The following is a 21,784-nucleotide window of genomic DNA, read 5'->3' as shown; positions in this document are numbered from 1 at the left end:
TAGGTTGATTGGTAAGTTGGGCTTTGGCCCATATGCGTCGTCGTGGATGACGGGAGGAGTGAGAATGAAAGCCCAAAGCAAAAGCCGAAATGCCTCTTATTCGACAAAGGCGCAAAGCGCAGCAAATTTGCACAAGTTGAGAAAAGCATTTAGAAAAGAAAGAAGGAAATGGCAGAGACGATGCCGACGCCGTCACCGTCGGAGCAAGGGGAGCAGGTGAATACGAATGTTGATAATGACCAGAAAGATAGCCAACAGGGGGCGGGAGCATCAGCATCGTCCAATTCCAATGCCAACATGGCATTGGCAGCAACGATGGCGGAGGATCTGCAGCGTACGGTGATGGAATCCACGGACTCCGCCGTCTGCTCAGCTCGGTATATCCAACATCACTTGCCCCAGTATATCGGCAAAGCCGTCGACAATTACAGGATCTACGAGCATGCTTTCTTCACCAAGATCAAAGGTATGCTCAAAATTCATACATTCACTCTTTCGTTTCTTATCTAATTTATCAGATTATTCTTACATCAGAGCCTAAATGCTCATGAATTGTTCAGGAATCATGAATTTATTTGAATTGAATTGTAAATAGGTACCCAAAATTGATCATCAATCATTTCATATATTGATGTATTGATGTGAGTGTGTATATTTTGTATTTTGTAATTGAATCATTGCAGAAGGGTTGACGAGTGCAATAGAAAACCCAGCACCAACGCTTGGAATTGGTCTCACTGCCGCCTTCCTTGTTTTGCCAGGTCCTCCTTTACTTTGCTGAGATAGTGACATGTCATGGTTTTTGTCCGATAAACCCTACAATTTGGTATTCAACGTGGGATTTCCACTTTGCAGTCGATGTATTTTTCTACTTGCATTCCGAATAACTAACAAGACAACTGTGCAGGTCCAAGAAGGTTCCTGTTTCGCCAGACATTTCGTCGACTTCAGAGCGAGGAGGTCTGTATATACTATATACCCTTTCAAACTCAGAATCTCCAAACCTTTACCTCTAGTTTCCGTATCTTCCGATATTAATTACAACTAATATATGTGCAGGCACAATTTCTTAGCGCTGAAAAGAGTGTAAAGGAGTTGAACCTTTCAGTTGATTTGATGAAGAAGGAGAGCAAGAAACTTCTTGAAAGGGCACTACTTGCTGAAAAGGATATGACATATGGCCATAATGATCTCATGTACTCTCTCATTCAACTAGTCTTTGCTTCTCTTATAGATGTTTTCGTTGGCTGTCTGTCGGTGTCTTGATTAATCCAAGTAATTCATGCAGGGATGTCGGAAGACAAATCCAACACCTATCTAAATCTGTTCATAAGGTTGAATCTCAAGCTTCAGGTTTGTGGTCATGAATTCTTCCCTATTTCATTTTGTTATAGCTATGTGGTTAAATGAAAGACTTTAAAATTTAAACTGGTTTTGCGGGTTCTTATGTTTCCCTTGAGCCTTGGATGTCATTACACTAGAATCATGCCCTCATTTTTATTACGTTTTTGTGTAGATTTAATGGATGGGCTGCGGGAAATTCCTAATAGGGAGGCTTTGAAGCTTAGAGCAGAGGCAAGTTCAAAACAAAATATCTCCTTCAGTAGCTTTTTTTTTTTTTTTTTTTTTTTCTTTCTCTTTCTCTTTGCGCATTTATTTGTATGTTTACGTAAGATTGCCCTTCTGTCTTTTTGTTTCATGTTTATTAGGTTGCATCAATGACATCGATCTTGAAACGTCAGAGGTCTGTGCTGGACAAACACATAATGAAGATTTCAGAATTAGGACTCCCAGTGTGACCACCACAAGAGACTGAAAGGCTATTTATCTGGGAACTTTGATATCTGAAATAGAGGGTGCAATATACGCCCCATTTTTGTTTCGGCGACTCTGTTGGCATACAACCAGTACTAATATTTTGTAATCTCGCCCGGTAATGCTGTTTTTAAGAGTGCACCCGTGTAATTCTGTTTTGTAATAAAAAGGTTGTAATTCCAGCAGGGGCTATCAACTTTCCCTTCGCTTGCATCAAATAATAAAAAGGTTGTAACTCTAGGAGGGGCTATCAATTTTCCCTTCGCTTGCATCAACATTTGTGAATAACCGAATTACCTGTGATATCTCTGATGTTCTTTTCAATTACAAAGAACTATGGTGATGAGAAAGTACAAAAACCTACACGAGAGGAAGGAGAAGAATGTGTAACCTAGCTTCTTTTGTAGTATACAAACTAAAAAAGCTTTCAAGTGATTTCAGTATGTTCAATTGGCCATTGCATTATGATGGATTGCTCAAAATCTGGAAAGAGACAATGGTTACTTCCTCATCTGTGTGAACAACTCCGGTGGCTTTCCCGTTCCTCCTACACCACCAAAAGCAGAGAAACTGCCAGATCCTTGTTGGCCACCAAATGCCCCAAATCCACCACCTGAACATATTTCCAAAATACATGTTAGCTAAATATCTTTATTAAAAAATAAAAAATAAAAAGAATATAACATCTGAAAAAATTGAAAAAAAAAATTGACAAGTAAAACAGACCGCCTGAAGCTGTACCACCAAAGCCCCCTCCACCAAAAGCTGCACCAGCAAATCCCACACCGCCTGAAACTGCACCCGAAAATCCACTACCGCCTGAAGCTGCAGCAGCAAAACCACTACCACCTGAAGCCGCAGCAGCAGAACCACCGCCACCTGAAGCCAAACTAGCAAATCCACCACCACCAGAAGCAGCACCAGCAAATCCTCCAGTAGCAGCACTTGTGAAGTTACCGGTGGGAGTAATGCCAGCAATGCCACCACCAAAACCACTGGGTGATCCAAAACCAGTACCTGGTAGACTAGTACCAAGCTGTCTCGACTGTCCAAAAGCACCAAGAACTGACCCTAATGCTTGCTGCCCTGGCCCAACCTGTGCTGGCTGGCCAAACCCACTCGGAATGGGAGCTTGGGCAGTAGTACTGGTGCCAAAGCCACCAGCAAATGCACCTGAATTTGCTGGCAGAGATGATTGGGAAGGCTCTATAGATTGGAAGTTAAAGGAGGCAGGCTGAAATAACTCTCCACTAGGAACAGGCCTGGAGAAAGGAGAAGTCGCATTTGTTTGTGCAGTTTGTGCATTGCCAAATGATCCACCAAATGGATTGGATTTAGGAGCAGAGCCAAGCCCAAACCCACCAAGGCTTCCCAAACTAAGTTCACTTACTCTACTTGTGTCCAGAGTCTCCTCATCCATGTCATCCTCCTCAGCATTTTGTACATCCAAGCCATCGATCCCACCAGTAACACTCCCTAACGTTGTAGGTAGATTTGGAAATGGAGAATGCCCAGCAGATGGCTGATCTTGTTGAGCATTGACTGTTACATTCTGTTTAGGGCCTGCAGTTTCGTTCATCCCAGTCTGGCTCCCAGATGCCACTACTGCTGCAGGACTAGCCTTGATAAGACTCGGCTCATCTCCAGATGAAAGTCCTGTTGAAGTCTCAATTGAGGGTGGAGATGACACTGAAGGTTTAAGCTCCAAATTACCTTCAACTGTGGAAGGCCCAAATTCCACGCGTGGTGATGTAGTATTAGCATTCATGTCTGGTTTTGAAGGTGGTTGGATCTCTGTCTTTGGAGATTCTGATGTTGAACTCACTAAAGGTGAAAGGGTAGATGTAGACACCAGTGAATTTGAAACATTAAAAGAGAGAGAACTAGAAGAAGAAACAAATGGGGAGAAAAAAGATGATGAGGATGTTGATGCAGGTTTACCAGGTTTGCTTTCATCTGCAGCAGTGATAGAACTAGCCAAAGATTTGTTTAAGGGCATCGTTGAGGAAAAGGTTGGTGCAACTGATTGCGGAATTGATGACGAAGATAGAGGAGCTGATGATGAACTAATTATTGGAGATGAAGGTGCAGAAACTGACATTGAGAATGTGGTAGGTGGTGGCATTTTATCAGTCTGGCTTTTATTTGTTGCAGCATCGGTCTGGGCAAACTTTCCAGGCTCGCTAGCAATCATAGGAACAGAAAATAAGGGAGAAAATGGAAAGTCGTGTTTTTTCCCAGCTTCAGTAGATGCCATTCTTGTGGTCAAAGGCCCATCCTTCACACTTTCTTTTGGTGGAAGTGCAGTATCTTTAGCATATGAATTTAGCATATCATTCTGTTTCTTCTGCAAAGACAGTGTTTGTGTAGATACCTTAGAAGATGATGGTTTCTGAGTGGTGTCTGATGGTAAGACAGGCTTTTCCTTCATAGGAACTGAATCATACTTCCCAATATATGCCATGCCATCGCCACATCTTTCTGCTGTCATGCTAGTTTCCCTTGTAAAATTTTGCCCGGCTGCAGGGAATAATTGGGATGTTGGTGACATTTTGTGTTCTTGCATAAGAGACTTCAGCCCAGTACGTTGGAATGGTCCTGGAAGGTCAGCCCAAACAAATGGCGTTGCTGAGCTCTCAAAAGCCTGTTTCGGTTGTGCACCCTGAATACCTGCTGAAAATACATTTACATGCAACAACAATCAGCGGGTGTTTCTCACCATGAACAAAGATAAGAAAAAAAAATCAGAAAACTTTCTGGTTTGCGTTTTTTCATGGCTCACATTTGTTTACGGATGGATGCAAGAAGGATGTAGGGCTTGTGTGGTCCCTTGGGCGAGTAACTGCTGATCCCTCCAGCGGGGGAGGACTTAACTGTTGCTTATCAATGGGAAATGATGATCTATTAACGCTTTCCTTGCCACTCTCTTTCAAAAGAAACCTTTTCACAGTTGCTTTTGTAGGCTCATAACTTTCCCAGCTCTTGATCAGGACAACAAAAATAAAATGCACACGTGAGTCTTGCAATTTTTGTATTTCTTGACAAGAAACAAAAACTTATTGTAAAAGAAAGAAATGTTCCAAGAACAATGGACAAAAAGTGCATCAAATGACTTGTACAGCATCAAACAAAAATAATCAAGTCAAAAGTCTCCCAATCAAGAGGAACTAATATCCATATGTGTGTGTGTGTGTGTGTGTGTAAAGGGAGAAGAGGAGTTTACTGAAACTTTCAAAATACCAACAGATACCAGTAGTTAAAAATTGTGAAGGAGAAAAAATATAATATAATGAAGGTGCTTTGAGTAAAATTAAATAATTCAAGAAGGTGAAGAAAAATGTGGAAGAAATGACTGCAACAGTTCTTATTATAAACAAGAAAAATCTCATCATAATTCATAAATTACATAATTCAAGAAGGTGAAGAAAAATGTGGAAGAAATGACTGCAACAGTTCTTATTATAAACAAGAAAAATCTCATCATAATTCATAAACAAGGAAACCCTAAGCCACCATAAACCACAAATTTGAATTGATGAGTGAAGTAAGAACAAACCTGAGGGATTTATTTTCAAGTACATGGAAATGAACATTTAACTTAAATCTGAGACTGTCACCTATTAGATTGGACTGCACACTTACTCATAGAGATCGAACTTTCATCCATTATATGAACATATAATTTACAAGCTGGCAGATAAGACAGACTATAATACACCACAAGGAGAAGAGAGAGAGCAGAAAAACTCTTGCATAACAATGATATATATATATATATATATTGCCAAAATAGAGTTAATTTCTTGATCTATTCATCTCCCAATCGGAGGATTTATATAGGAAGACAAGCAATGATGATCAGGTATGAAACCAGTACAAGAAGTCATAAAAACACTGCTGTGAAACTACTGCCTATACCTAACTTTACAGCTTACAACTACTTTATTAATTACAATGGAAAACATGTCTGATTTCCTAATTCTTTAGTCAACAATGGCTGATTTAGTTTAACAAGTCTACAATGGCTGGCTGCTACAAGTCTACAATGGCTGGCTGCTTCAGTTAACACTCCCCCTCAAGTTGGTGCATAAATATCTCGAATGCCCAACTTGCTGAGTGAAAGATGGAAAATCCTACTTGACACTGCCTTTGTTAAAATATCTGCTAGCTGATCATCACTCTTCACATAAGGCAAGTTAATGGTACCATCAACCAACCTTTCCTTAATAAAGTGCCTATCCACTTCAACATGTTTAGTACGATCATGTTGAACTGGATTATGAGCAATGCTAATGGCGGCTTTGTTATCACAATAAAGATTTGATGGCTTTGTAGAATTGAAACCCAATTCTCTCAACAAAATCTTGAGCCATAACAATTCTTGCACGCCATGTGCCATACCTCTAAATTCAGCTTCAGCACTGGATCTAGCCACTACATGTTGCTTCTTACTGCGCCAAGTAACTAGATTTCCTCCAACAAATGTAAAGTATCCAGAAGTCGATCTGCGATCAGTTACTGACCCAGCCCAATCTGCATCAGTGTATCCTTCAACTTCTTGATGTCCATGATTGGAAAACATCAAGCCTTTTCCAGGAGCAGACTTCAAATACCTGAGAATGCGTTGTACAGCATCCATGTGGGCTTCACTTGGCCTATGCATAAATTGACTCACCACACTTACAGCATAGGCTATGTCAGGTCGTGTATGAGACAAATAAATCAACCTCCCAACTAATCTTTGGTATCTTTCCTTGTTAGCCGAAACTTGATCAGGATAGTCTCCTAATCTATGGTTTTGCTCAATTGGTGTGTCTGCAGGTTTACAAGCTAACATCCCAGTCTCAGTTAATAAGTCTATAACATATTTCTTTTGAGAAAGAAAAATGCCATGCTTTGATCTTGCAACTTCAATACCCAAGAAATATTTCAAAGTACCCAAGTCCTTCATTTCAAATTCCTTGGCTAGATACATTTGAAGTTTTTGAATTCCCTCGACGTCATTACCTGTAACCACCATATCATCCACATAAACAATTAAGGCTGTAAGTTTACCTTTATCATGCTTAAGAAATAAGGTATGGTCAGCCTGAGTTTGCTTGAACCCATAATTTCTCATGGATTGAGCGAACCTGCCAAACCATGCCCTTGGTGATTGCTTCAATCCATACAAGGACTTTCTCAACCTGCATACTTTGCCAATATCACAAGTGGTAGTGAATCCAGGAGGAAGATCCATGTATACCTCTTCATCCAAGTCTCCATGTAGAAATGCATTTTTCACATCAAACTGTCGTAGAGGCCACCCCAGATTTGCTGCCAATGACATAAGAACCCTAATAGTGTTGATCTTTGCTACCGGCGCAAATGTCTCTTGATAATCAATGCCATAGGTTTGAGTATAACCTTTGGCTACCAATCTGGCCTTGTACCTCTCCACTGAACCATCAGCTTTATGCTTTACTGTGAACACCCATCTACACCCAACAGGTTTCTTGCCTTCAGGAAGTTTAACCAGTTCCCAAGTGGAGTTTTTTCGAAGAGCTTCCATCTCTTCAATCATAGCTTTTTTCCATTTTGGATTTTTAAGAGCATCCTGTAACTTATTAGGAATTGAGACTGATGACAATTGGTTTGCAAAAGCTATATAAGAGTCTGACAAGCGATGAGATGAAACAAAATTAGATATGGGATATTGAATACCCTTTGTAGAAGAATAACCATAACGAACAGGGGGTATCCCTCGATTTTCTCGAATAGGATAACGAGAAACAGACTCATGATGTGGTTCATTTGGATCAGCACTTAATGAAATCTCATGATTGGACTCATCAAATATAGTAGGCTGGAGAGAAGGAGAATGAGTGGTTACCTCAAGATAATTCGTATGAGTAGCAGCTGATTGGTCAGAGAGTTGGTCAATGAGGGGATCTATATGTGGGTGGTCTATCTCATCAGCACCTTTTTCTTTTTCTTTTCCTTTATCTCCCCTTTTTCTTGTCCTCTCATATACCTTCAATATTTTTTCACTCTTTGCCTCATCATTAGGCAAGTTTGGACCATCACCGGCATCAGACAAGTGTTCATCCGAAGAATGCATACCACCAATGTCAAGTGGCCACTGCTCTTCCTCCTTACTCCCCATCACCGAATCTCCCTCTGAAAAATAAGCCTCTTGTTCCTGAAAGGTAACATCCATAGAGACAAAAATTTTCCCATTGGGAGGATAGTAACATCGATACCCTTTCTGAGTAGCAGAATAGCCAATAAACATACATTTGATGGCTCGAGGATCCAACTTATCACGATTTTGCATGTGGACATGAACATAGCAGACACAACCAAACACTTTTGGAGGAATATGAAGGAGTGAAGGAAGAGAATGATACTGGGAAAGGGTTTGGATAGGTGTTTGAAATTGGAGAACACGTGATGGCATGCGATTGATAAGAAAAATAGCTGTGTGAATGGCATCACCCCAAAAACGTTTAGGAACATGCATAGCAAAACATAAAGATCGAGCCACATCCAAGAGGTGACGATTTTTACGTTCTGCTATACCGTTCTGTTGAGGAGTATGTGGACAAGATGTTTGATGAATGATACCTTCTTGTTGAAAAAATGTTCCAAGTCCATAATTCAAATACTCTTTCCCATTGTCAGATCGAACAACTTGAATTTTAGCATTAAATTGGGTTTGAATCATTTGATGAAATATTGGAAAAACAGACATAACCTCACTCTTACTTTTTAGTAAGTATACCCAAGAAACTCGAGTGCAGTCATCAATGAAAGAGACAAAGTATTTAGCACCAGTATGAGTAGGAATATGAAATGGTCCCCAAACATCAGAATGAATAAGAGAGAAAGGAACATCACTTTTATTGGAGCTTAAAGGAAATGAGACACGATGATTTTTAGAAAAGATGCAAGTTTCACAATGGAAATTAGAAACCTTGACTTTAGAAAATAAAGAAGGGAATAGATATTGCAGGTACTGAAAGGAAGGATGTCCCAATCTTTTGTGCCATAACCAAATTGTTTTAGAAGCTTCAACTTGTTTAGCTTCCACTTGACAACTGTAACTTGTCTTCTCACAATCTGGTGGTAAGTCCAAGTAGTATAGACCTCCCCTCTCTCTACCATGACCAATCAACGCTTTCGTTCGAATATCCTGAAACCAACAATGAGTAGGAGAAAAGATGGCAAGACAGTTTAGTTGATTTGTAAGTTTACCAATGGAAAGCAAATTGTGAGAAAGATTAGGAACATGTAAAACAGATGAGAGAGATAGGCATGGTGTTAATGAGATGGAGCCTGCTCCAAGCACTGGAGTGGAAATACCATTAGCAACTTTAACGGTATTTAAAGGTGGAGTAGTGTGAGAAGCAAACCATGAAGAGTTATTGGTCATATGGTCAGAAGCCCCCGAATCAATGATCCAAGGTTTATTTGGAGCACCAAATGTGGTGTTCAAGGCAAAACCAAAGTTACCTGCGTCGACTAAGGAAGTGGAAGCAGTAGTAGGAGAAACTGAGTGAGCAGATTGATCTACTCGAGGCACGGAAGGCGTTGGTGTAGACAGGTGTGCTTGTGATCCAACAATGCTTTTCTTTTGATTCTCCTTCTTTTGAACCCACCAATCAGGATATCCATGCAACTTAAAACAAGTGTCTCTAGTATGCTTATCCTTGTCACAATAAGTACACTTCCTTGTATCAGTAACTTTAGATCCCCCTGATCGAGAATTCGAGACTCCACGGGGAAATCGAGACGGAGCAGCTACCATGGCTGATCCTTCCACTTGTGGGCCAACCAACATAATGGTTTGCCTACTTGCTTCAGCATTCACAAGAGCATAAGTAGCACGAACAGATGGCAAAGGTGTTTGAGTCAAAACTTGACTGCGAACATGATCTAAATGAGGATCAAGGCCAGCCAGAAAATCATACAATCTTTCTTCTGAAATTTCTGTCTCTCGAGCAGCAACATCATCAGCACATTTCAATTTTCCAGGACGTAAGAAATCTATTTCTTGCCATGTTTGCTGGAGTTTACCATAATATGCAGATAAAGGCTCACCATTCTGGCGAGTCGCCAGTGCTTGACGGCGAAGTTCATATAATTTTGATGCATCTTTTTCAATTGAGTAAGTTTGGGTAACAGCATCCCAAACATCTTTTGCAGTAGAGAGTCGGAGAAAAATGGCCCGCAAATCTCTAGTCATGGAGTTGAGAAGCCAAGATTGAACCATGGCATTCTCTTCCTCCCATATAGCATACAATGCATCGGCTTCTGCTGGTGCCTTATTTTTTCCACTGACATAAGACCATTTGCCTCTGCCAGTGATGTAGATGCGGACACTTTGGGACCACGAGGAATAGTTGGACCCATCCAACTTGTCTGGGGTGATATGCAGAGACATATCATTTTGTGTAACAGCAGCTGAAACAGTGGTCTTGGAGTCACCCATTACTACTGCAACAAATTCTCTTTATTGAAACAATAGAGTCTCACTGAGAGGGATGCAGGAACAAAATGCAAGGAGGAAGAGGCAATGGCACGGGTTTGTTGGGTGATTCCAACGGGTATGGTTTATAGGGTATGGGGTAGTATTTAAAATTTTGGGTTTATAGGGTATGGGTTCGTGGAGATATTGCAAATGGACAGAAGATGGGTAGAGATGCAGCGGAATGTATATGGTTAACAAGCTCAATATGGGTAGTGATGTTGGCAGATATGGCCAAAGAGAGATTGGATTTGTATGAAAGTAGAAGACCTGCTATTCTGCAGGTCTTATGGGGTAGATGGCAGTAGTGCCAGTAGGTTAATTAGAATAGAAACTCCTTTTGGATCAGAATGGCTCTGATACCATGCCAAAATAGAGTTAATTTCTTGATCTATTCATCTCCCAATCGGAGGATTTATATAGGAATACAAGCAATGATGATCAGGTATGAAACCAGTACAAGAAGTCATAAAAACACTGCTGTGAAACTACTGCCTATACCTAACTTTACAGCTTACAACTACTTTATTAATTACAATGGAAAACATGTCTGATTTCCTAATTCTTTAGTCAACAATGGCTGATTTAGTTTAACAAGTCTACAATGGCTGGCTGCTACAAGTCTACAATGGCTGGCTGCTTCAGTTAACATATATATATATTTGTTAATATAAAAAACCTTCATGTGCCAAATAACTGAACGAGCCAGGTCCTTGGAAGATTGGCATAAATTTGACAAACATTAAACTAAGCACACAAAAATGAGTTGTCCTCCTGCAGTTGAGCGTTGGTCACAATGGATACCAATTACCAAGTTGCAAGAAGAAAATATAACACATAGGAGTTCAGAGGCCATTACCCTATCCAGTGAGTCTCTCCTCCTCCTTGCAGTTTCTGGTTCATAATTTTTTATGGCATTAACATTTCTCCTGGGCTGATCTTTAGAAGCAGCAGAACCAAAAGAAAATGATAGTTTTTCATTTGGAGTACGGGAAGGGGAACTGAAAGAGGCATCATAAGGAATCCCTATTGTTTCAAACAACTCTTTTTTTACATTCTGCTTCTTTACAGAAGGTGACTCTATCTTCAGTGCTGCCATTTGTTTTGAAAGGCACTCAGAAAGTTGATCAGCAGCAGCTAATTGTGACGTCATTGTGCTATGTAAACTATGCAAGGACTGAATGTGTCTGCACGGAAATACCTCAGGACAGTTAGGAAATCTGAATGTCCAGCTTTCAAAGAACTAAAACAACAACATTACTCAGGCTTTTAGCATCGGCTTTTAGCATCTCAGCTTCCAATAATGGAAGCATACAATGTATTGGAATATTGTAAGGAAAGCCCTGAATTGGCATGAAGATATTACATAAGATTAGGGATGGAAACAAGCTAGTAGGTTTAGATGCTTTTGTGAACAAGATATCTATGTTTTTAAAGTCATAAGAATATAATCCTGAATATACTTCTAAATAGTTGAAAGTAAAGGAGCTGAGCTTTCAAGTTTGAGATATGCAAGAATTTTGAATGAATGTTGGTTATAAACCAAGCAGGCTGAGCCTGCACAGTACAAAGCTTTGACACAGCTTGTTTGTACCCAGAGCATTGATGGTACTTATAAAGCTATAAATGAGATAAACACTTGCTTATTCATTTATTCAATTGACATCCTTCCAGCTTTCTTAGACTTTAGGTTTTCCTTTTGACGTTTTCACCTTGTATATCATATTGTGCCTTCGATTTTATCTATTCATCTAATTTACATTCAATAAAAAGAATTAAGGAAATTGTGGAATGACTTTAATCTCTTATTTTTACATATGCTAAGAAAGTACGTTCAATGTACCTTGGGGGCCCAAATCGACTATGCAAGGCTCTTCCACTGACACGAGCTACAGCATTTTCACCAAATTTATTGAGTTCAAGGCCATTAAAATGCCTTTCTAACTGAATTAATTGGTCAGTCAAATCCTGAAAGAGAAAAAAGTATGTAAGAACTATCTTATGTCAAGGTAACAAATCAAACATTGAACTACCTGGTTCATTTTTAAAATATGTCGCCGCTTAAGCTCAAGTTCTGAACTCAATTTCTGGCAATTCCAGAAGTCCCAGTATCGTCTATCAGACGCTTGCTTCACAATTCCCTCCATGTATATTTTCCTTGCCAATACTGAACCGATTGGACAATCATCAGTTCAATAAAAGAATGATATACTCTCCTCCATGTGTAAATCTGAAAAATTCTCCAACCAAAATGAATAATTTTTAGTACAAGTACCTTGTACAGTTGTGTCAAGCAGATGTTGTATTTCTCGAAGTCGTTCATCCATAATGCTCTGTAGAGTACAAAGGCAACTGAGTTCCAAACATTAATAACACACAATAATCAAATAGAAAATCAAGTAGTACCACCAAATAACAAACATCCACAATCCTATTAAAATAACACACAATCATTTAAGAACTCAGATTGTGGGATTTTCTCTAACTACCAAGTGCTGAAAACTTTTTCAATGCACAGTAAATAGCATATTTTGAGACTGATTAAAAGTCTAAGCATGCGTCCCCGCAAGTTCCACCTGAGAGCTCGAACACTTATGTCAACAATACCATCATAAACCCCCATAACTTCTTACTGTTTTTCCCTTTTTGCATAGGTGGCATACTAGGTATAAGAAATATGGACAGGAAACTATAATGACAGGCAAGGTTTATTTGCTTTTTCTGGACGATGATTGAATACACTTGAAACAACCTGTTACAGAAGTGCACTCTTTCTGAAAAAAAGCAATTGGCAGATTTTAGATCCTACAGAAGAAATCAGCATTGCTAACTTCTCATAATTTGCACAAGACAGGACGAAGCTTTTGTCTCACAAAACAGAAGGGTAAAGTGCAGCATCAGTTAGATTATTAGGTGCACAAGACAGGAAGAAGCTTTTGTTTCACAAAACAGAAGAGTAAAGTGCAGCATCAGTTAGATTATTAGGTTCAGTTTGGTCATCCAATTAAATTTGTTGTACTATGGTTTGGCCTCACTATTTGGGCCTCTTGTTTAGCACACGAGCTATGAAAAGGAAATGGAACCCTAGTACTATAAAAGGGATCCCTCACCCGCATTTTAGAGAGAGCTCATTCTTAGCCACTTTACTATTTCAAAGGCAACAAGCCTCTTGTACAATATAACTCACATTTACATAGTGGAAACGGATCTACACCAATGTGAACGTAGCCCCACCTCAGGTGAACCACGATATATCTTATGTGTTCTTGTGTTTGTGTGCTTTTACGGTCGGATCTAAGTTGGTCCAATATGGACCCCATTTTGGGCATCAACAAAATTATTAGATTTGTTAGCCCCTAAACTTGGCCCGAGTGGCAGTAGGAAATATCACCTTCCAAAGTCGGCACTTGTCAGACAGAGTCTCTATGTCTCTCTCCAATTCTTCAACTGACCCCTTCTGATTAACGGTGCAGGCATCCCTGAAACCGCCTGCTCCCTCTATAGATTGCAGAAGCATATCCAACTCCTTGGTCATCTCTTTGATCTGGACGAAAAAGAAAAAAAGACTAAGAACTCTGAAAATTAACAAGTTCAGTCTCAAGAACATTCCTCCAGTAGCGTATAGGGAAGCAAAATGAATCTGTGCGCATGTATAAAATCAATAATAACCAAAAGAAAGCATACAGAAAAATAGACAGACTATAATTTTTCACACAGGACAACGACAACAACAACAATAACAAAGCCTTATCCCACTAAGTGGGGTTGGCTATATGAATCCTAGAACACCACTACTCGGTTTTGAGCCATGTTTTCCGTTAGATTCAAGTAGTCCAAGTCTTTTCTTAGAGTCTCTTTCCAAGTCTTCCTCGGTCTTCCTCTACCCCTTTTGGCCCTGAGCCTTTGTCTCATAATCACATCTTCTAACCAAAGCTTTTTTTTACACAGGAAACAACATAATAAAAATAATGACAAAAAAGCAGAAGAACAAACAGTCTACCTAGGGAAAGCCTTCTACAAACACAAGAACAACTAGAGTACCAATGAATAACACTAAAGGGACATTTTTAAACTGCTCATACATAGACATCCAAAAGAAAACAAGAAACCTAATCCTGTCCAAAACAAAAGTGATTTCCCTATCATCAAAAGTAAACAAAAAAACAGGTACATTACAAACAATAGGGTAAAAACTGCGAATGGTGTGAGCAGGCAATGGTTTAATTTGAAGTTGAAATATGTTAGCATTTAAACAATAATGGATAAGACAACTTGGAGTTCACCATAAACATTCTATCCTAACGTGGAATAAAGAGGTGTGCAGTAATGCATTCCAAAAGGAAATCCACAGACAGGTACATTACATTGCCAAATTGTTTTGATAAATTCGGTTCGGAGTTTGGCATCCTTGACTGGTTGGGAGAATTCGCAAAGGAAAAACTTCCATGCGATAAGGTTTGGGAGCTTGAAATGGAAGGCACTGACACAATATTTCCAGTTGCCGCTGATGGTCTCCATTTGCCAATCTCCCCAAGCCTATCAGAAGAGTTGACTGAAGTAGGTTTAACAGATACATCCTTGATATTAATAGATTTTGTTTGGCTAGCATTTCCAGACCTGCTGCCTTGAATAGAAGTTGAAGTTATGAGTGGTGATTTCACGTCAGTGTCCTTTGAAGATACGATTGTTCCACCAAACCGTGACTGAGATGAAACACTTTGGAAACCCGCTGACTCCATTTTTCCGGGAGATTCTGTCCCCATCCCAAAATTATTACGTTTATCATTTGAATTTGATTTTATAGCAGCATCAGCAGCAACGTTACCACCAAAAGATACGCTCCCAGTTCCTCGTCCTTCAATATTTTGAGCCTCTGTCTTGCTAAAGTCACTGAACACATAATTAGGCCCTTCTTGAAGAGAAGCGTTGGTAGATGCTTGCTCAGTATTTCTGTTTCCCAGTCCAGGAAGCTGTATTTGGTTTCCATCTACATCTTCATGTCGCTTTGGGACAATAACTTCTTGTTTCCCTTCAGCTTTAAATGATTGAGTGTTTTTCAGGGGCTCCACTTCCTTGTAACTAGTAATTTCTTTATTGAGTATTTGAGTAAGAAGTCCAGGCATCACTGTCTCATTCGCGTTAAGAGATTTCAAGTCATCTTTGACATGGACATCAAGACCTAATTTTCTGTCAAGTTCTTTTCTGTCCTCAATAACCAATGGAACATCCATAGAAGCCTTTTCAAATTGTTCCTTCCCCAGCTGGAAAGAAGGTTTAGTTGATCCACTTTCTACAGGTACCAATGCAGTGGAATCCTCCTCACCATCAGAAAGGGAGGAAACAACCGGAGGTGAGGCTGTAATGCCGCTGACACTACAGAAAATTCATCAGTTGTTAAGATAGATAGCTATAAGATACGTTTCATGAAAATAATCCTTACACTGCAGCACGACTAAAGATAAAATTTAAATAGCTATACCACACAAACAAAAAACCATTCAACACTTATAAAATGGTTGGAAAATTAGGAGAGCAGGAAAGTACCTGGCAACATGAAACATAATCAGTTTTCCCTCTAGCGTAAGACATATCAGAACACAAAATGGTGAGAGTTCTTTGTGTTCCTCTCCAAACCGTACACTAATCTTTTTACTTATTGAAACTTTATCTACTGAGAGCCCCAGAATCAAATTATCATCACCATTATCTGAAACAAGGGACACAAGCAAGCACAGATTAATTCAATCAAACTTACAACCAACAAAAGATAACATGTGAGACAAGGTAAATGAATGAACTATTTATCCATACATGGCAAACCACTTATAGGTTTGAAAATCCATACAAATTTCAGCCATTAAAACGTTACATTGTAAGTGAGAATCAATAAGGATGAGACAGGTCTATAAGAAACCACAACAATATGCTGAGAAAGCACAATGAACTGGGCAATGACACTGTTATACTAAACATTAAGAAAAAGATACAATCAGCTGAACCATTAGAAGTTAAGTCTAGATAGCAAAATTAAACACCTTGAAGCTCAATCCTTGGTAGCAAACTATCTTGGAAAATATCAACAACTACAACTTCATTCTTCTCCTCTCCTAGCGACCAACTGAGATACACAATATGCTCGTCCACATTCTTCCTGTTAGTGACAATTGCAAGTTCACTGAAAATTACCAAAAGAATAAGTTAGTTATTGCCATTATAGGAAATATAAAAGTTTAGTAGATAATAGAAAAGATGCAAAAGACAATCATACAAAGTTATAGAACCACATGCACTTAGCAAGAAAGTTGAGAGCAGCAGCCTAAATTCTATAAAATCAATTCTCAAAATGGGTGATATAAATTAAAATGCATACCATTGCTCCAGATAGCTCAATAACAAGTATGGTCCACTTGCAGAGGGCAGAATGTCGTCAATGACATTTGAAAACAAATCATAGAAAGATATCACAACTGGCTTGCAAGAATCCTACAAAGAACTCAAAAAGTTAAGTGTACATTTACTTTTCAAAAAAGAGGCCAAGGCATGCCTCTAGGCATGAACCAAATTGGTTTTTAAGAAGAAACAAATTTTTATTGTAAAGAAACAATAAAATACAAGAGTGGGCAAGACGTCCGCAAAGCACACACAAAAACAGGGTAAATAGCAACATCACCCTGCCACTTAGAAACTACAAAAACGTCACAAAACTAACTAATATCAGCATTCCAATTACGCCACATTTCTGAAAAGGAAAAACCTCTAAATTATGAAATAACCGATGCCCATAGAGATGACCATAACCGAACTTTATCCCATAGATCTTCCCTTCTACTGACTGTATACCACTTCATAAGACCTTCGCCTTCTTCCCCTTTCCTAGTAATTTATGCTTTTCTATCATAAAAGAATAACAATCCCTCGGTAAAACCAGCTTGTACCAATCTCCTTAAACAACTTCAACCATATATTTAAAGCCTATTCGGCATAGGTTTAAAAAAAAATATATATATATATATATATTTATGAGTTTTAATATTTTAAAATTAACTTACATTATCAATTACTCAATTTCATTTAGTTTAATAGTGGCCTTTAGCGGTAATCTATTGCACAACTATGTATAACAGGTGGGTTGTCAAGGTTTCCCCAACAGGTCCGATCGGACAACTTTAGTTACCCACAGGGCCAGCCAAGCCAATCCTCAAAAGTGAGGGGATATATTCCATACAAGTATTATACAAGAATAGATTAAAAATTGTTGAAGATAAAATACATAAACAAATTACTTACATCAGTAAATTTGCCATCCTTGACTTTTATTACTTGAACAAGGTAACCTTTTTCATTGCCATGAGCAGTCAGTTGAAAGCATCCTAGAATGATGCTATCATGGCGTACCCACCTGATAGAATCCACTGATGATCAAGGAAACACTTTAGTTTAAGAGGTTTATAACGATCAATCTTTTAAATGTAATATAATAGCCTTTCTTCAAGAAAAGAGAAATCAAAATCAGGTCCAGATATAAAACATTACAGAAAATTAATAGCATGCAGGTGGAAGACTTCATAGAATATTATCTATTAAACGTACTTGTGCAATGGTAATATATACAATCTAGCTGATATATCAGCGAAGACAATTCTTGTTTAAAAATAATAATTTAAGAACAGTGAAATAATGCTGAACAAAATAAAAAATAATACTGAAATGTAACAGTGAAAAGCAACATACCTTTTACAATGCAGTTTTCATCAGAATCTTCATCCCAGGGCTTGAAATAAATTAACATAGATGACCTCTCCTCAAAGTTAGATGATAGAATGCTGATATTATCCTTTCTTGCCACGGCAATTAAGTTTCCTTTAGAACTCCATCCAACTATGACAAAACACACGTCAAAACAAGCATTAGTTGCACCTATGTAAAAGGGTAGGAAATTATTGCGTAGCTCTGGAATGCATTTCACATATTGTTGCAGATACCCATAAACAAAACATGATTAAACTGAAACTATTCCTCAAACAAGGGCAACACATGGATGATAAGAAATAAAAGGATTTGCTCAAATAATTATTTATAATACATAAACAGGTTCTCTAGATACTAAATGACACTAGCGTATACTTGAAACCTTGAGCCTGCACAGCTACCTTATATCATTTCTATACATCACAATCACAATTTTTCTGTTTCAGTCATAATGGCTAAAAGTTATAAATATTTGTGATAAGTGAAGTTTACTGGAGTAGGAAAAAGAACTGTTTATGCACATGCACATACAGTCATGCACACATATGAACTCACAATATGTGCGCGGTTGTGTGTGCATGTGTGTAAACCGTAAATACAAATTTGTCATGCACCATATTAAGACAATGCAGTAAATATATAATGAACTCCACGGCAAGTATGCAGGATGATCATGTTCATCAGTTCATGACATGCATATGGACACTCATGTAATCAACAAGATGTGCCTCACAGATTGCATCAGAGAAGTGAAAAAAGAAATACCAGCATCAACATTGTCCATTACATCTTCCATAAGGCCACCAACCGATCCATGAGATAACTTCCCAAGATCCGAAAGGACCACATAAAGGTTTTCAGGTTTCCTTGTCCACTGCATATCCTTGATAGATTTGGATTCATTGAGCGAACAAGACAATGATGGTTTGAGACCCTGCATAAAAATGGGAAGAAACCAAACACGGAATAAACAAAAACTGTATTTGTGGTAAAAGCAGATGTTCCAGAAATGTTCAAGTCATAAGGAAAATCCCAGGACCTACCCCAATCCTATTCAAAACATATAAGAAATAACACCCCAGCCAAGGCCCAAGGGTTAGAAGATAAAAACAGAAGATAAAATTATCAAGGATTACACTAGAAAAGATTAGGTTCAATTCAAATGGCCTCTGATGGAAGTTGCTGAAATGGCTAGTGATCCTTAAGAACTAAACAGTTTGAAAGTGTGCACGCTTAAACCACACAGACAACGAAATACGATTACAGGTGGGAAAAGTTAGTATGTTAGTGTAAATATATAACAAGTACGATCAGAGCCGTGAAAATAAAATGCACATGGTTCAAAAGTGAGAGGCTGAAGTTGGAAAAAGAATGAACATGACACACGGAAAATTGAAGTGATGCTGGTTTACCCAAAATGAATAAAAAAATTGATGTAATACTTTACTTTTTCCGAACAATTCCATATTCTAATTCTTCTAATCTAAGACGGAATTCGAACTCGAGTGAAGGAGGCGATGCTCTTTGATGTGATACTAATTAATAGACACAAGAACAACAGAATTGCAGAGACCAAGTTAGCATCGAAAATCCACAGAAATAGAGCAATAACAAACATAATGGAGATGAAGTGAAAGCGAGCAAAAGCACCTTATGGAGAAGTGATTCGACGGAGAAGAAGTGAATGTCTGCATCTACAGTAGCTGCGAGAGTAGAACTGTCGGTAGAGAGTGCGAGAATGTGTAGGTTGGGAAGAGGAACATCCACAATACTCAGCTCCTGTACAGAAGAATAGCTTCCCTTTTCCTCCATCTCAGCGGCCGAAGCCATAACATCTTTGGTCCTCGCAACGCAAAACCCTGACAAGTAACAACAACAATTACAGTTGATTTATATGTTTGTTTGGTCGAAATCAGAAAGCAATCAATCAATTCGGAGTTAGGAATCGAATCGAGAAGCTAACCAGAGGAATGGGCGACGAAGACGAGGCCGTGTTTCTCGGAGACGGCGAGAGGCCGGGAAGGGCTGCCTCGGGGATCGAAACTGGAATCATGAGGCGTGATTGGGAGGGGGTCGCCGATCCTTTTGAAAATGTAGTCGGCCGACTCCACATGCTCTCCTTCAACTTCTTCTTCCACTCGAGTCACTTTCCCACTATCTGACATTCTTTCTCTTCTTCTTCTGGATGGAACCCTAACAGCAACACTTAGAGCATGATGAGTTTGGGCGGGAACACTGACCGCCTCACCTTTTGCCCTAACGCAAATGAAATGAGTCTGCAGAAATGATACTCTTCTAAAAGCTGGTGGATGACTACTGTTCATTTGAAGAAATTATACCCTTCTAAAAAAAAGCCCGTGGATCACTATCATTAATACAGTGCGTCGCCGGTTTTGTCCCTCATTTTATTAATGGTTTTTAGGTTAGTGGACAGTGAAGCGACTATTTTACCCTTGATCATGTATGGTGTGCGTGCGTGGAAGATGCTGATCTTCCGCTTTTTCTTTTCCTCTTCTTTTTTTCACTTTTTCTTTTAGATAAATTACATTTTACTCTCTTAAAATTTGGGATCGATTACAACCTTATACAATATCTTTAAAACATTTTAATTTTCTATATTTACTTATTATTTTATTTTAATTTTATACATATATTAGAAAATTTGTTAATTATGACATGTTAAATATGAAATCCACATTTGTGTTGACGTGGCTGTCAATTTTGTGCCTCGTGGTAAAAAAAAATTTCTATGCATTTAAAAATATAACAATTTACCCTAAAATAATTAATTAAAAAAAACAAAAAATTAAAAAAAAACCTAAAACCCATGTCTTCCCCGACCCACTTCTTAAAGAAAAGCAAAGTTTCTTCTACAAGATTGTATTTCATTCAGTAAATAAACAATTACATGGATGTGTATATTTATAGCCCTGGGCTCGTTACATTTATACTCTTAACTTCCTTAACTAAACTTTTACCATTCTAACTAACCACAACTAATAATAAAACTAACCACATTTAGTTTTTCCAAACTATTTTTCATTAACAGAAATGGATGACGTATCATCTTTCCTAATACACCCCTTCAAGCGAGATGTGGAATCAAAATTGATGCCAAGAGGAAGCTTGGAACACAAGTAGCGAAACCTGGTTTTAGACAAGGACTTGGTGTGTAGATCAGCCAATTGATTTGCACTGCAAACAAACTGCATTTTAAGCAGATGAGCTAAAACCAGTTCTCGAATGTAGTGGTAGTCAATTTCGACATGCTTAGTACGAGCATGAAAGACAGGATTGGAAGCTAATGAGATGGCGGAAATGTTATCACACCATGGTGTAGGCAGTTTAGGAAGAGAACAGTGAAGATCACGAAGAATTTTGCAGACCCAAGTAAGTTCTGCAATTGTGTGAGCCAGAGACCTATACTCTGCAACTGTGCTTTGTTTCTTAGCACTCCAGCTAATGAGATTTGAACCAAGAAATACATAATAGCCACTAGTGGATCGCCTATCAAACGTGCAGCCAGCCCAATCAGCATCGGAGTAGGCTGAGAGATCAACAGAACTTTTGGTAAACCATAGACCTTGTGAAACAAAACCCTTGAGATAACGAAGAACTCTCTTAGCAGCTTGAAAATGTTAGTCTTGCGGAACATGCATGAGTTAACATAATTGATTAACAGCAAAAGTAAGGTCTAGTCGAGTCCAAGTG

General features: G+C 38.7%; 2 protein-coding genes across 5 annotated transcripts; one reads left to right on the top strand and one right to left on the bottom strand.

Moving 5' to 3' along the window:
- The first annotated feature begins 98 nt into the window (after nt 1–98).
- On the top strand, nt 99–2,090 carry LOC137743926 (chromosome-associated kinesin). The gene is made up of 7 exons (XM_068483857.2): nt 99–466; nt 684–761; nt 908–960; nt 1,060–1,196; nt 1,289–1,353; nt 1,517–1,575; nt 1,710–2,090. Exons 1-7 carry the CDS (start codon nt 169–171, stop codon nt 1,797–1,799), a joined length of 780 nt encoding a protein of 259 aa, XP_068339958.1. The 5' UTR covers nt 99–168; the 3' UTR covers nt 1,800–2,090.
- LNO1 (Nuclear pore complex protein) lies at nt 2,061–20,451 on the bottom strand. Of its 4 annotated transcripts, none has more exons than XM_068483856.2 (18): nt 20,037–20,451; nt 19,724–19,932; nt 18,839–19,007; nt 18,056–18,202; nt 17,612–17,736; nt 16,695–16,807; nt 16,360–16,499; nt 15,869–16,031; nt 14,689–15,697; nt 13,716–13,868; nt 12,600–12,657; nt 12,358–12,491; nt 12,168–12,292; nt 11,184–11,511; nt 4,598–4,796; nt 3,757–4,488; nt 2,542–3,639; nt 2,061–2,428 (listed from the first exon to the last, which is right to left on the bottom strand). In XM_068483856.2, exons 1-18 carry the CDS (start codon nt 20,395–20,397, stop codon nt 2,316–2,318), a joined length of 5,376 nt encoding a protein of 1,791 aa, XP_068339957.1. In that variant the 5' UTR covers nt 20,398–20,451; the 3' UTR covers nt 2,061–2,315. The 4 variants fall into 4 exon arrangements, with proteins under 4 accessions (XP_068339957.1, XP_088536556.1, XP_068339955.1 ...); XM_088680430.1 differs by having other exon boundaries at nt 3,757–4,485; XM_068483854.2 differs by having other exon boundaries at nt 2,542–4,488.
- Between the last annotated feature and the right edge of the window lie 1,333 nt (nt 20,452–21,784).

Source organism: Pyrus communis, chromosome 11, assembly GCF_041283825.1.
Source record: "Pyrus communis isolate YQ-2024b chromosome 11, ASM4128382v1, whole genome shotgun sequence".
Classification (NCBI taxonomy): Eukaryota; Viridiplantae; Streptophyta; class Magnoliopsida; order Rosales; family Rosaceae; genus Pyrus; species Pyrus communis.
This window is presented reverse-complemented; position numbering and strand designations above follow the sequence as displayed.